Genomic DNA, 14,709 nt, shown 5'->3' with positions numbered 1-14,709 from the left:
ACACACAACGGACAAACTTTGATCAGAAAAGCTCACTTGGGCTTTCAGCTCAGGTGAGCTAAAAATCAATTCAATCATAAATAAATATAAAAAATTTGCCTATGTAAACTTAACATTCTGTCTGGTATCCATTATTTACGAAGAGGTTATTATATGCTGTTTAAATTAATTACTTCATAGAAAGAATTTTTTTTTATGTTTTTCAAAAGGAAAACTTTTAAACGCATCAAAAGAAATGATATCATTTTCTATTTTTTCCTTTATTCATTCTCAAATGACCCATTACGAATTATTCATTGTTACGTGATATCGCAAGCTTATTTTTTTCTTTTACCGTGTAATCTTGACATGTTGATCTAAGTGAAAAATGTGTAAGGGTGAACCAAACTTCACGCGGAATTATAAACATGAGCTTTCCAACAGCTTGCTCAATGACTGGTCAGTACACAAAAGTTTTATTTGTACGAAATTAGATTAATGCACTGATGTAAAATGATATTATGAAGAATAAGCATATGATTTAATTGATTTAAGTTGACCATGAAATTAAAACTTGTAATTGGATTTTTAATTTGAATTGAATAGAGCATATATTTTTTCAATCGATTTATTCAATTCAAATTTAAAATCCAAGTACTATTTTTAATTTCATTATCGACTGAAAATAATAAATGCATATAAAAATGGTTGACAATCACATGCTGTAGGTTAATTATAACCCCTTTTTGTGTATTGTAAATTGCAATTAATTTAAATTATGTGAGATGTTGTAGCTCTGCAGCATGTCAATCCAAATTCGTCCGCAGTGTTATAGATTTGCAGCTTTTAGATGCATAGGTGTTTACATTATTACTCTCAAGCCAATCTTTTTTTAATAAACCACCAAAACTCATTACTACATGGGTATAGTATTTTAATATTCTTTTCATAATACATGTATATATTAACCAAACATCAGAATACATGCATGCTTCTGGAAATGGTTTTTATACATGTATACTGGGTATTCTGTAATAGGTACCGATATCAATTTTTTTTTCTGAAACCAGAAAAATCCCCCATATTTTTAAAGGAGAACACTGACATTTATTATATGAAATATGCAAAGTTACATTTCTTTGACTCTTTTCAGGTAAAAAAAAATTCAATACACAAAGGAAGTTCTAAAACTGTATTCATATCTTTTCACAAAAATTTACTATTTATAAAGGAGCACCCTTGAACTCTAGCAGGTAATAAGCAGATAATAATGGAGTTTGATAAATCTATCAGTTACCAGTATATACTCACATCTCACCATTTTACTAGTAACACTATAACACATAAATGTTGTTCCCATTTGTAAATGTCATAGTTTTAATCCTTTATTAAGAAAAAGAAAACTATAGCATGACAATAATGGTATATGGTTATGGCTCTGATGAAAAAAAAAGATGCATGAACCTTGCAAATTACAGTAAATAATACTTAACACTGCGGATGCATATATACATGTACGTTGCCAAATTGATTTCAACTGTTTTGTGTGCAGAAAAATCACCTATCAGTTCTTATTAAAAGGTCTTCAAACTTTTTATCATTTAAAAAAAACCATATTCAATATTACCAAGCATAAGACCCACCCCCCCCCCCCAAAAAAAAAACAACATGTACATAAATGTGATACCGGTAATTCAAATAAAAATACTATACATAGTACATGTACACATATGTATGAACTGCAGGTATTATGACACAACATTATTTTTATTAATAAGTCTGATAATTATTTACTCCCAGCTTTCCCAGTCCTCATCCTAAAAATAAATAAAAATCAATTTATTAATTATATAAGATGAATAAAACAAACCAATCAAAGCTGAATATGATACATCTATTGCACAGGGGTTCCAAATAAATCTCATCTTTCCACAAGGAAACACCTATGGGAGATATGAGGGGAATAAAACTTCATTTTTCCAGAACATTCATTCAATAAATTATTTATCAAAATACTATGTGATGATATAAAATAATAAAATACACTGGATTCTAATAATTTTTCAGTTGTGTGTTTCTTAGGAGGCTGGGTGGTTAACAAATTATCCATCAGGTCTTCTTAAACTCTAATTCATTTTTTTTGCCATAAAGTAATATTTAGTAAAGAAAAAATTCATTCTTGTTAGCTTTAAAGTTAGTATTTTACATTAATTTTGTGAAAGCTTAAATTCAATAACTGCCCATGTTGCCACTTACCATTTCCCCAGCAATTGTGGTATAGTCAGCTGCAGACAGATTGAGCTTTTTGGCAATTTCATCGGCAGCTTTCAGTTCCTCCTCTGTTAACTCCACATCAAAGTCTCTCTCCCAGTCATCATCAGTACTGTTCTCTGTAAAGAATTGGGAATTACATACATGTACATGTATAATTGTAATGATCAATTATTGCATATTATTACCTGACCTGAAAACCTGAACTTTATTTATTTTACAACGATTGATATGCAAGTTCTACAACTTATATTAATATCTCTCGTTGGCACGGATGTTAGCGCGAGGGGGTCATTGGTGTGGGAAGAAGCCGGAGTACCCGGAGAGAACCCACGTGTCCAAGCGGGCGACCACCATACCCTATCACATACAATATTATTACCATACATAACACATACATGTACCGTTTATCAGGGTTTTTTTCGCGTGTCACAAAATTTGCAAAAATTGGGAAAATGTGTAGCATTTTAAATTTGCGTCAGTCATTTTTTGCGATTTAAAATGTTTCTTATAGAAAATGATACAGAATATAATTTCTGCGTATTCAGTAATTTGCGATTTAAAAGACATTGCGGAAAAAGCGAAAATTTGATCATCGCGAAAAAGTTACCAAAATACGGTATTTACATTTTAGTATAATTGTTACATTTGGAAAGATTGACTTTACTAAAATTTGATATGGAACATCAGTTAACCTCATGCAAATACTGCATAGAAGATCCATTTTGAACCTTGCTGTTTTAAGATAGAAATTTTTTAACTTTCTTCAATCATAAATTAAAAACTACTTGGTAAACTTTTATCTCACCCCAAGTTTATCATTTTTAAAAAGAACAAGACAACTGCAATCCAAGATAAATCTTACCTTTGTTGGAATCAGACGATGGGGTGACTCTGTCTGGGTTGACCAACACAATGTCCCCTTTATCCTTTGTCTTAACCTCTTTCTCAGGCATGTCAGGTTCAGACTGATCAGATGTACTGTCTTTTACTATGGAAGCCATTTCCTGTACATTAGTCACATCACTCGGGGATGGACTTGTGATTTCACTGTCTTGATTCTCACTCTCTGGCACAGTTTCCCTTTCATTTATGTGTTCTTCTTCAACAGATTGTTTTAGATTTTCCTCAGCTGGAGGTTCAGCCACTGAAGAGTCCTCTTCTACCTGTGGTAAATCAACTGTTTTCTGTTTTATTTCATGAGGAGTTTCTTTGTCAGTTTCCTGATGGGGGTGACTGACCTGATTTTCATGTGTGCTTCTGTTCCCAGATACCGGTATATTTTCTGTTGTCTCTGTTTTTTCTGCTGGTGAAAGTCTCACACTAAGTTCCTGCTTGCGACTAACTTTCTCTAGGGTAGATTCCTCATCCCCACTCCAATCATCTGAAATGAAAATTTTCAAACTTTATTTTGAAAATTGCAAAGTGAAACATTTACAGTAATCAAAACTTGACATCTTCAATTGCATAGATTCATACTGTGGAATCATTTAATTTCGTGGGGGCCAATTTTAGTGGGTTGTTGGTTTTCTGCTTATAGGGATGGAATTTCGTAGATGCATCGACCTTTAGTTTCAGTAGGAAAACTAAATCTTTTATAATTAGTTTTTGTCAAGGATGTAAATTTGTGGGTGACGGCAATCCACGAATACCACGAAAATTGCGCTAACATGAATTCTAATGATTCCACAGTATTCCTAATATTTCTTATAAGTATTCCTATACCTTCCCAGCTAATGGAGTCCTCCTTCTTCTGAGCTTGCTCTGCTCGCTTCATTAATGCCAATTTTCTTGCTTCATCTTGTTGAAGTTGATGGACCTTATAAAAATATCTTTTCCAAAAGTCTGCATGTGATATTTCAGCAGGAACCTTTTTAAAAGAATTTAAAAAAAAAAAGTCATGAAAATAATAAACAAAGATATTTAACAGGACATGAATTTATGAGGTAAAAATAAAAAACAATTACTCATTTTGTGAAAAATAAATGTATTTAAAATCCAGATTATAGTAGAGGATTTTCATTGATAGAATATTCACATAAGAAATTTACCAGTTTGGTGTAAAAGGCACGAAGCTCAACTTTGGAAACAAGCAGTTCTGAAACTTCCCCTTTGTATTTGTCTATATCAAATGACTTTTGCCATTCCTGATATCTTTCTTTCGAGCCTGATGGTTCACTGCAGTATGTTTCCGGATCAACTTGTATTGCATGGAGCCTTGCCTTGGCTCTGTCATACACTGCCTCTGATCTGATTGGTGTTGCGACCGGCTCCTCTTTGTCCTCTGCCTCTATGACCAGAGCCTTAGACAAGCCCTCCAGAAAAGACGTTACACCAGTCTTAAATCTGTCTTTTGCCATTGACGTGTTCTCGGCCTGTATTAAACATATTTGTACACAAGTGTAAATAACATACACAGGTTATGAGGTATAATGAATTCATTTATTAAAACACTAAAATGCTTTCTTTAATTAGTGATTCATGAGGGATAAGAAGGTGGGGACATTGCAGAAAAATACATGACCCGCATTAGCGGGTTATATAACTTAACAAACTGATAAATTTAATGTAAAAAGTAAGTGAAATTAACTAAATTACTGTTAATGTACATCAGTATGTTAGCTAAAAGAAACAGCCAAATTAAGTTTGAGTCTGACATCTGATCATCATGATTATTTTGTGCAGTGGGTAATTTTTCTTAGGTTGCTGTGGGTTTCCGCCACTTGATAAATGAGACGTGTCAATTGCAGTCGTGTCAGTTTCAGTTGCTGTATTTTCTGACCAATCGATAAAATGTGTGTAGATTTCATTCTGGCTGATTCTATAGAGCTATGAATTAACAACATGTATAAGTTTCAATAAGAAATAGAGGGAATCATACTCGGTAGATGTAAATATATATTGATGCAATAGTCTTTGGTTCTTATTTTATTACCAATAAGAATGTTAACACACCTTTAATGTCTCCTTTAGTTTATCACTTGTTTTAGCCACAGCTTTACTTGTATCTGTTGACATTGTACATGTGTACTCCGCCAAATCCTTTTGCACCATTTCAAGTGCAGCTTTTGACTTTGAAGAAAAAGAATACAGAAAATAAAAAAATCATACAATATTGAAAGCAAAAAGCTTAGAATCTCTTAATATGGAGTGATATTGTCAAGAATACTACCGTATTATCAGATAACATTTAAGGAGGCTGGATGGTCAACAAATTAACCATCAGGTACTCCTTAAATATGATCTCTTTAGCTGCATGTAAACTGTTATTTAGTAAAAGAAAAAGTCCATATCAGTTACCTTTTAAATTTCAGCATTTTCCTATATTCTTATAGAGAGCTCTCATTTTAAAGGAGATAAGTAAAGTCTAAAACTGGCCATGACTATTGAGCTCTCTAAATATAAAGTATATCCAAACCTTTTCTTTAGCAACATTGATCCAGCTGCCCCACCAGCCCCCATCTTCTCCTTTTTCATTTGAACTATAAAACAAGAAAACCTTTATTGAAACTGATGAAGAAATTGATCTAAAAATCTCAAAACTTAAAAATTAATACAAACTCAGGTACTTTAGCTTTAATATTGACTACATTATATAGGCATGACATAGTTTACAACATTTTCTATGGAAAATATTTGTTAATGCAGAACAGTACAACTACAAGACTTAAATTAGTGTGAAAAAAAGACAGGAAAGACTGAACAAGTAAACGTATCAAATAGATACATGTATATTGTCTTGATGGGGTTTGAGTCTAGGTTCTCTAGCTGACATAAAAATTCTACAAGCCAGAGCTAGTAGGTAGGAATGTCATTTATCCGACTGTTCAGCTTCATCAGGTTCTCTTTGACCACCATCGAGCTACATGTATCCTGGTTAATTAATATTTACAGTCCATACAACCTAGACTTCAATATCCACAGTTTTCTCATGTTAAATTATCATGTAAATATTGTATTTAAAGGAAAACACAAGACCATATCTGCTCTGTCCCAAGATATCTATCAAATTGTCCAAATGTGATGGAAACATATTAGAACCATTTTAACAGGAGTTTGGACTTTGGATAGTGATGTCAAATAGCAATGTGATTAGGCCTGTCCAATAAGTCTGGCTTTTAATTGAGCTAAGACTTTGCAATCTACCATGTATATTTCACTTGAAACCAGCATCGTTTTAACTTGTTTAGACGTAAGAAAATGATAGTTACATCTAATAACGAAAGTCCAGTTAAGGTCTTGTTAAAATCCTTGTAAACAAAATAGACTAGTTCATCTTGCTTTTACCTAATATATTATTATGTTTACATGCACATGCATTGCAAAAACAATAAAGACTGCATGTGATACTAACTTTCTGTAGAAATGAATTAAGTGCTTACAAATACTTTGAACAAACTTTTATTTGCGTGCGAAAACAAAACAGGTTAGGGTAAGGATTGGCCGCGAACTAAAGTCGTCACGAACTATAGAGGTAAATCGCAAATTAAAGTTGTCGCAGATAAAAGTTGGTTTTATAATACTAATCTAATCAAGGGTTCTTTTTATTTTTAATCAAATCATAAATTTAGAGTTTTCTATCAAAAACTACTACAGGTTATAATCACTTGGTTCATACAGTATTCATTAATCACTTGATATAGCACAAATATAACAATACTTAATGTTTAAAATTATACTGGCACGCCAGTACTGATCAAATATTTCCAATTTCTGGATTTAGTTGATATCGTTTAGTGTTGTGATGTCACGGAAAATTGATATAATATTAGCATCTCAAGTAAATGTTATCCGTCTTAAAATAACAATTGTATTACAATTGTGTATTACGGACAGCTGTATGAAAATAATGAAAGTGTTATTGTTTACAAAATATTACCCTTCTGCCATCTGTCAGTGAAACAGTCTCTAACCGAACGTTTTTGTTCCAAAATATTTTCCGAAGATTAAAGTTATAACTATTCAGTGATCCACAGCAAAAATATAGTTTTCATCCAAGTTTTGTAATAATACAACAAAAGAAATGACGTTGTAAGCAATCTATATTTATCATGTTTATTCGAGATTAAAATGCAGGAAATCGAGCCCGACTTTAAACCCGAATCGTCCTGGAATATGTGGCGGATCTAACAAACTTATACGCATAACAGTCTAAAAAGTACAGTATTTCTTCGTGGGCGAGCAGTTTCTAAACATGGATGCTTTGGGGTTGAATGTTGGACGTATGGGAATACTAGAAAACTAAATGGAAACACAATTCTTTGAATTTATCAAAAGCCAGCAGAGTATCATTCACTAAGTTTCGTCAGGGACGTATATTCTACGTTATACGTCCCTGGTTTCGTCTTATCCTTAATTGAACACCATTCCTCTGATTTTCCAGTTCCCTGGGATTTTTTATTACTTCTTTTTTAATTCTAGCTGCAAGTTAGCTTGTCTAACAAACATGAATGTCGGTTTAAACATAAACTGTCTATCTCTTCATCACCGGTATTGATTAGTCGTCCATTCAGACCATTAAAGAGCAATTAAGAGTAACATTGCTAATTTTTTAATAAATACCAACTCTTTTTGACAGAGATTGAGGAAAAGTATTTTTTTTTTTATGAAACTCAGATAGTTATATGAAATGATAACCGATTATATGCATGGAGAACTCGAAGCCTACTGCATGACCCGGCCCAGTGTGTAGGTCACGTGACCGCAATGCCATTGGGGATGTGTTACATACTCAGGAGTGGGGACACTAGTGCAAATATCTGGAAATATGAACTCTGAGTCTGAGAAGTATATTGGAACTCTTGATCAAAATTTATGCCCATCTTGTTTTGCAAAGTGTTAATTAAAGACCACAGATCACATAGGCGTCGGAACCGGGGGGGGGGGGGGGGGGGGCTTAGCCCCCCCCTTTTTTTTTTCAAAGTTAGATCTAACCATTATGGACATTATAGCATCATAGAAGGTTCAGCCCCCCCCCATTTTTTTTTCAAAGTTAGATCTAACCATTATGGACATTATAGCATCATAGAAGGTTCAGCCCCCCCACTTTTTTTTCAAAGTTAGATCTAACCATTATGGACATAGCATCATAGAAGGTTCAGCCCCCCCCCCCCCCCCACTTTTTCTCGCAGGAAAGATAATTGTTCCTAAATTTACCTTGAAAGATTGAGAAGTTGGAGTCATAGGTATACTAGCCCCCCCCCCCCCCCCCCCGGAATAGGAAATTTCATGATTTGGGGGAAAAAAAATTGGTAGATAAGATCCCCCCCCCCAATATTTCTGAGGATTAGTCTAGACCCCCCACTTTCAATTTGCTTCCGACGCCAGTGGATCATGAATACTGTGCTGTTTTAAAAAATCATTTTTCTCCATTTATATTCCAAGATGATGTCCGATGTCATGCTTCACAGTTATATATATAACGACTGCCTGAAAAAATAAAAATGACTTAGATTGTCTGGACTGGCCATCACAGTTAACAGGCAGTGTTTTTGAAAACATATAGTTAATACCGGTATTAAAAATACGTTAAAGAAAATCATTGACAGCTATATCAGATCCAGAGATGATTTGATTACTGAAGTTTTGAAAATATGGTTCTCTCTATCTTTTCCCTATTTCAGAAGCTTATACCACCCAATTCCAAGAAGATTAAAAGAAGTAATTGCATCTCAAGGCCACATTACTAAATACTAAAAATTTCAAGTAAGTGTCTGTTGTAGTTTTTAGAAAAAAGTTGCATCAATTTTTGGCACGTCACTGTAAATCTAAAGTTTGTGAATTTGACCCAACCCTCTCTGCCTGCATATTTGTCCTTCTATCGGTGTCTTTCACTCTCAGATTTGAATGTTTTGATAAATCGAAGTCATCTAAATCTCACCCTTATCTTTCTATCTCTCTTATAGTAGGAAGTTTCCTTATGATCAGTTATAAACATTTTCATTCAGAAATAACAAGCACATGAAATTGTTTTCCTTATTTCTGATTATAAAACGATATATTTTATATCGATTTTTCTGGTCATTACAATAATGTTTCCTTGTTTTTGCCAAATCATGTACTTGTAAAGGCGAAGACTACGGGAAATATTGCCCTTTCCTTCTTGTTGTCATTTCAAAATGATTTCCTTTGAGCTTTCCTTGTTAATTCTCACAAATTTTTCTCTGTTGTCATATTCTTCGAATGCTAGTTGCTCAAACGAGCCCAAGTGCCGCTGTTACCAAAGCCAAGAAGATTTTGTTGCTGACTGTAGCAATCTAAAAGTATCGTCTTTTCCGGAATTTAGCGACAATGTGACTGTGATTAATGTGAGTAAAAATGATATCAGTTCCTTTCCACAGGAGTTTCCACCAAAACTCAGGTATCTGGATATATCTGAAAACAATTTAACAAGCTGTACAGCATCTGTTGAAATCCCGTTTTTGGATACATTAAAGATGGACGCTAATCACGTGGGTAATGGCGAAGCAATGGCAGGTTTGTTTTACAACCTTCAATCTCTGCGATTTCTTTCGATCAAAGACAACAACGACCATTTACAACTCAAACACGAAAACTACCCTAAAGGCCTGTTTGAGAGACTAGTTAACTTAAATAGTTTGTTTATAGATGGATTCGAAACTGCGGCTATTGGCGACCTTTTTAACGTTACCAATAATCTAACCCTCTTAGACATGTCTGGGATTAAAAGAACATGTTTCTTACCTATCATAAGAAAAGACATGTTCCAAAAATTTAAAGAAATCGAGAATCTGTCGATTTCATATTGCGAGATTAAAAGCATAGAAAAGGGTGCTTTTGAACACTTAATTAAGCTTGTACATTTGGACATTTCCCATAACGAAGAACTGACACTGGTCGTGTTACCTAACGTTACTTTTAACATCAACGCAGGAATAAAGCATTTGAACTTTGAAAAGCTGCAGTGCACCATGGGAACAACTCGAGTCTTCAGAACAGAGTATGTAGAGCACCTATCGAACACGTCACTGGAAACAATTAATATTGCATCCAACAGAATCGCTTATCTACAAAAGGAAGTACCCAAAACTTTCCCCACGACGCTGAAACTTATCAACGCTAGTGAAAACTTCTTACTACCCGGAATTTACTTTTTTTACATGCAGGAGTTGAAGGGGCTTACTACAGTGGATGTTAGCTATCAGTATCACCAACATCAAAGGTTCGACGAATTTTTCCAGCGTTGCAATGATGAAAACAATCAATTACCCTACAGTCAAAAGGGGAGGGAGTTGACATATGGAGAGACAGATATAGCCGATGTAGATCCGACCAAGAAAAGCAATAGTTTGCTTGACTTTCCTTTTGCCTTAAATGACAAACTTAACCTAACCTTTTATATGCCACCCAAATTAAAGATTTTATACCTTCATCATACACATTATACTTTATATGTGAATTTGTCCATCATAGCAAACAACAGCCAATTAACACATATATATGCAAACAACAACTTTTTTATCGAAAGCTTGTATCCGATTTTTGGAATAAGTAAGTTAATCTACTTAGATTTATCGTACAACCTTCTGAATAATATTTCGGGAATGAGAGTAAACGATTTCTACAACTTAAGATATCTAGACCTGTCATTCAACAATCTTGGCAGTTCCTTTGAGGATGAAGCTTGCGCGGCCTCTTTTTCATCTCTTCATAATTTAGAAACATTAAATTTATCAACAAATCGAATATTACGAATTGCGTCGGGTCTTTTTCAATCCTTGAAAAATATTAAACACTTAAATTTCAGTTTCAATAAACTTAACGAATGGCCAATACAAATGAATCACATGAAGCTTCTAACGTCCTTAGACCTCTCTTACAACGAGTTAAAGGTTCTTAGCAAAAGAAATATGGATGATCTTAATTTTCTTGCCTCGGCAAATCTGACCATTAATCTTTATGGAAACCCGTTGATCTGTACGTGCGATAGTGTCCAGTTTTGGGCGTGGTTAACTGATTTATCGCACATGACTATCCGTAACGTCGATCATCACAAATGTGTCCTGTCCAATGGTTCCAGTGTAGCAATTGGAAATGTTTCTCACTTTGTCCAGGAGCTGAGAAAAGAGTGCACCACCTATCTTTTCATTACTCTTGGAAGTTCAATATGTGTTCTGGTTTTTCTGGTTATTACGACATGGAAAATTATCCACAGATACCGCTGGACTTTACGGTACTGGTACTACGTATCAAGGAGCGCGCCAAAACGTTACAAAAGTTATCAGCATCCCCACTTCCGCTATGATGCGTACATGTCTTATGACGAAGAGGACCGTGACGTAGCCTTGCGTTTAACTGAAATGCTTGAAACCAAAAAGCAAAAGAAATGTTGTCTCCCGGAGAGAGATTTCATGCCAGGAACCAACATGTTTGACAACGTCATCAACGCAGTTCACGTCAGTAGAAAAGTCGTGTGTATCATGTCTGAAAATTACATGATATCTTATTGGCCAATGTTTGAATTTCAAATAGGACAAATGGACGCAATGCACTCAAGCTACCGAAAGAACAAGAAGGTGTTCATTGCTGTACTTCTCAGAAGGAGTCTCCGAGTGGAAACCATGCAACCTGCCATTTTAGGGGTACTAGAATCTGACTGCTGTATTGCATGCAATTCGGACGAAAATATTCTATTTGTATGTTCAGAGAAACTTGATAATCTTTTACAACTGGACATGTAACTGTAATTGCGATACAACTGACATACATTCGTCATTTGAGATAAGTACGATGGCATCTTCTGTAGAAAATTAAAATCGAATGTTCTCATTTATTCTAGAATTGCTCATTTTGATCATTGAAGAAACTACCATTGCTCACGCTCACACTCACTATTGACACATTTAACACACGTGCACAGACGAAAAGGAAAACCATATGTGGTTCTTTTGTTGTTACTAACATGTGGTTGTATGAGATTTATTTATCAAAAAAAAATCAATTAGTTATATTGTCATATATAAGTTCATATGATATTTTATATTTTGGCTTTGTAGTTTTAGAACCACCTAAATAGAGCCGTAGGCTTACACGTACCTTTAAGACATAGTTTCTACGTATGTTCTGTTTCCGAAGGGGTGTTTTATGTACGAAATTTATTGCTTTTTTAAGTTTGTTTAACTTTGTTTTATTGGTTTATTGGTTCCCTCGTATTTTTTTGTTTAAATATATTCTTTGCTTAATCTTCTTGGTGACAAGTTGACATGATCATGACTGTTCTAAAGACGTTTACTGAAACAATATTTATTTCTTATATGGTTTTGTCTGTGCCGTGAGGAGCACTCTCGGAGTGTGTGGGGTTGTCCATTCCCATCAGAATGGTATGCATTATGTTTATTACTTTTATAATGTATTTATGAATATGTCATATCTACAAAACATTGTATGAACTCGGTGTAACTGCTAAGTATTTTGTAACAATAATTACTCAGATGGAAAAATATGTAAAAAAAAAAAAATATGCCATGTATTAAGAATAAGGCATTATCTACGAGTATAGCGTATGTGAATTTTATGTTGTTTATTACCAATAGTTAATATTATGGACCAGGCAATATTGATTACAATGATGGGACCAGTACAAACAGGCATGGGGCATTGACTTTCTTCATAAAAAAAGAATGGGACATAAACCGTCTTTTAGTATAAAGTACTCATGGGACAAACACTTTTTTGAATTAGTTACAGTTCTCAGCTCAAGAGAAACATTTCTTATTTTTAAACATATTTTAAATCAGAAAAAGTACAAATGATACAGACATATTGCATATTCATTGGTTTAGCCTAAAACAAGATTTAGTGATAGAAGCATATGACAGTGAGGGTGAAGAGAGTGGGGGTGAGGAGAGTGGAAATGAGACAGAGGAAAGTGAAAGACAGCAGACTGAAGTGACACGGAGAGGTACAAATAATAATTTGCTTGTTACAAATTCAAAGAGATCAGTTAAGTTATCATCTTGGTTAAAAGATTACTCTTTATTGTAAGTGAAAGACATTTCCAATTTTCAGTTTTTGACATTAAACTATCATGTATGCAGTTTGTACGATTCTCTAAAGAGCAGTATCTGGTACAGTATATTTAAAGGTATTCATCAGAAGCATTACAGTGTTTGTTGAGGGAAAGCATTTTACATTTTATTGCATCTGTGTTATACATGTACATGCACTGTACTGTAGTGTATAAAAATAATTGTTAACATTGTACTTTTGTAATTTTTGTTGCAACAATCTTACGAATATGATAATGCACATGTATATCCTTGAGACAGTAACTTTTTTAAGCCTAAAGACATGGGATACATATTTTTTTTCATTGTGAAAACATGGGACAAGTAAACTTTTTAATGAATATTTCTTTTGTATCGGTCCCCTCATTGTGATAAATTTTGCCTGGTACCTTACGTTATACCAGGGTTTTTATATATCATCTGATGCATTGTCACATCTGTTGATGCATTGTCACATTAAGTGTTGATGCTCAGAACCGACAACCAGTGTCAGATACATATTTGATACATGTCAGATATATATATATATATATATATATATATATATATATATATATATATATATATATATATATATATATATATATATAATACACCTCTTCCATCCTGTCGCAATTACATAAAGATATATTGTGATGATGAATGAAATATCTTATAGTACTTGTTAAATTTAAGTTAATGTAATAATTTTATCATGTTTACAACATTGTATTTGTGACGGCGGGGGTGGAGTGTTACTATTTAGCTTCGATACATGCTTCCCATAACATCCCAATCCAAATCTGTATTTATCTATATACATGTATACAGGTGCTACACAAGAAGTAGACCACCAGAAACACAATCCAGTTTGTGCGTCCCAGTAAGAATAATACCGTCGGTTCGAAGCTCGACGATAAAGTCTCTACGACAGACTGTGGAGATATACTATCTCAAATGATTTATGATAGAAGACTTTACTGGACAAAAAGAGTTATCGCTCGTGATATAGTCGTCATAAGTAATTTGTCACTCTTGGTTCTGTAGCTTTTAGCACTTAATAGAGGACCACTTTCGTGACATTGTGAGCTAATTTCACATTATTTAGTTTAGCTGAAGACTGAAGGTCCAACTTGTGTAGTTTATGGAGCTAAACAAAAGAGAAAAGTTTAAAGATGGACAAGATTCAAGAATGAAAGCAGAATATAAATTTTGAGACATCTTGACGATTAAAACCAGTTACATCTTATGCGTAATATTCATGCAGCATTCAGATTGATTTAATAAAAGGAATACATATGATTTGAGCCTAAAACAGCCCCATTGAAATAAACATCGTCATTTTACTGTAATTCTTTGTTTTTTTTGTACAGATATACATTTGAAGTTCTTTTCTTAATCTTCATTTTGATTTAAGTGCCCACAATTTAAAAATATTACATCACAAAGTTAA

General features: G+C 33.8%; 2 protein-coding genes across 2 annotated transcripts; one reads left to right on the top strand and one right to left on the bottom strand.

Moving 5' to 3' along the window:
• Positions 1–896: 896 nt before the first annotated feature.
• Positions 897–7,304, bottom strand: LOC128165275 (BSD domain-containing protein 1-like). The gene is made up of 8 exons (XM_052829653.1): positions 7,130–7,304; positions 5,669–5,732; positions 5,206–5,322; positions 4,302–4,625; positions 3,976–4,120; positions 3,116–3,634; positions 2,236–2,369; positions 897–1,796 (listed from the first exon to the last, which is right to left on the bottom strand). The coding sequence occupies exons 1-8, from the start codon at positions 7,138–7,140 to the stop codon at positions 1,770–1,772; spliced, it is 1,341 nt and encodes a 446-aa protein (XP_052685613.1). The 5' UTR covers positions 7,141–7,304; the 3' UTR covers positions 897–1,769.
• A 2,021-nt stretch (positions 7,305–9,325) lies between these two features.
• Positions 9,326–14,584, top strand: LOC128165274 (toll-like receptor 4). Its single transcript, XM_052829652.1, has 2 exons — positions 9,326–12,590; positions 14,088–14,584. Exon 1 carries the CDS (start codon positions 9,369–9,371, stop codon positions 11,949–11,951), a length of 2,583 nt encoding a protein of 860 aa, XP_052685612.1. The 5' UTR covers positions 9,326–9,368; the 3' UTR covers positions 11,952–12,590; positions 14,088–14,584.
• The last annotated feature ends 125 nt before the right edge of the window (positions 14,585–14,709 follow it).

The sequence above is a fragment of the Crassostrea angulata genome, chromosome 10 (assembly GCF_025612915.1).
Source record: "Crassostrea angulata isolate pt1a10 chromosome 10, ASM2561291v2, whole genome shotgun sequence".
In the NCBI taxonomy this organism is placed as follows: domain Eukaryota; kingdom Metazoa; phylum Mollusca; class Bivalvia; order Ostreida; family Ostreidae; genus Magallana; species Magallana angulata.
Note: the sequence above shows the minus strand (reverse complement) of the source record. Positions and strands in the feature narration are given on the sequence as shown.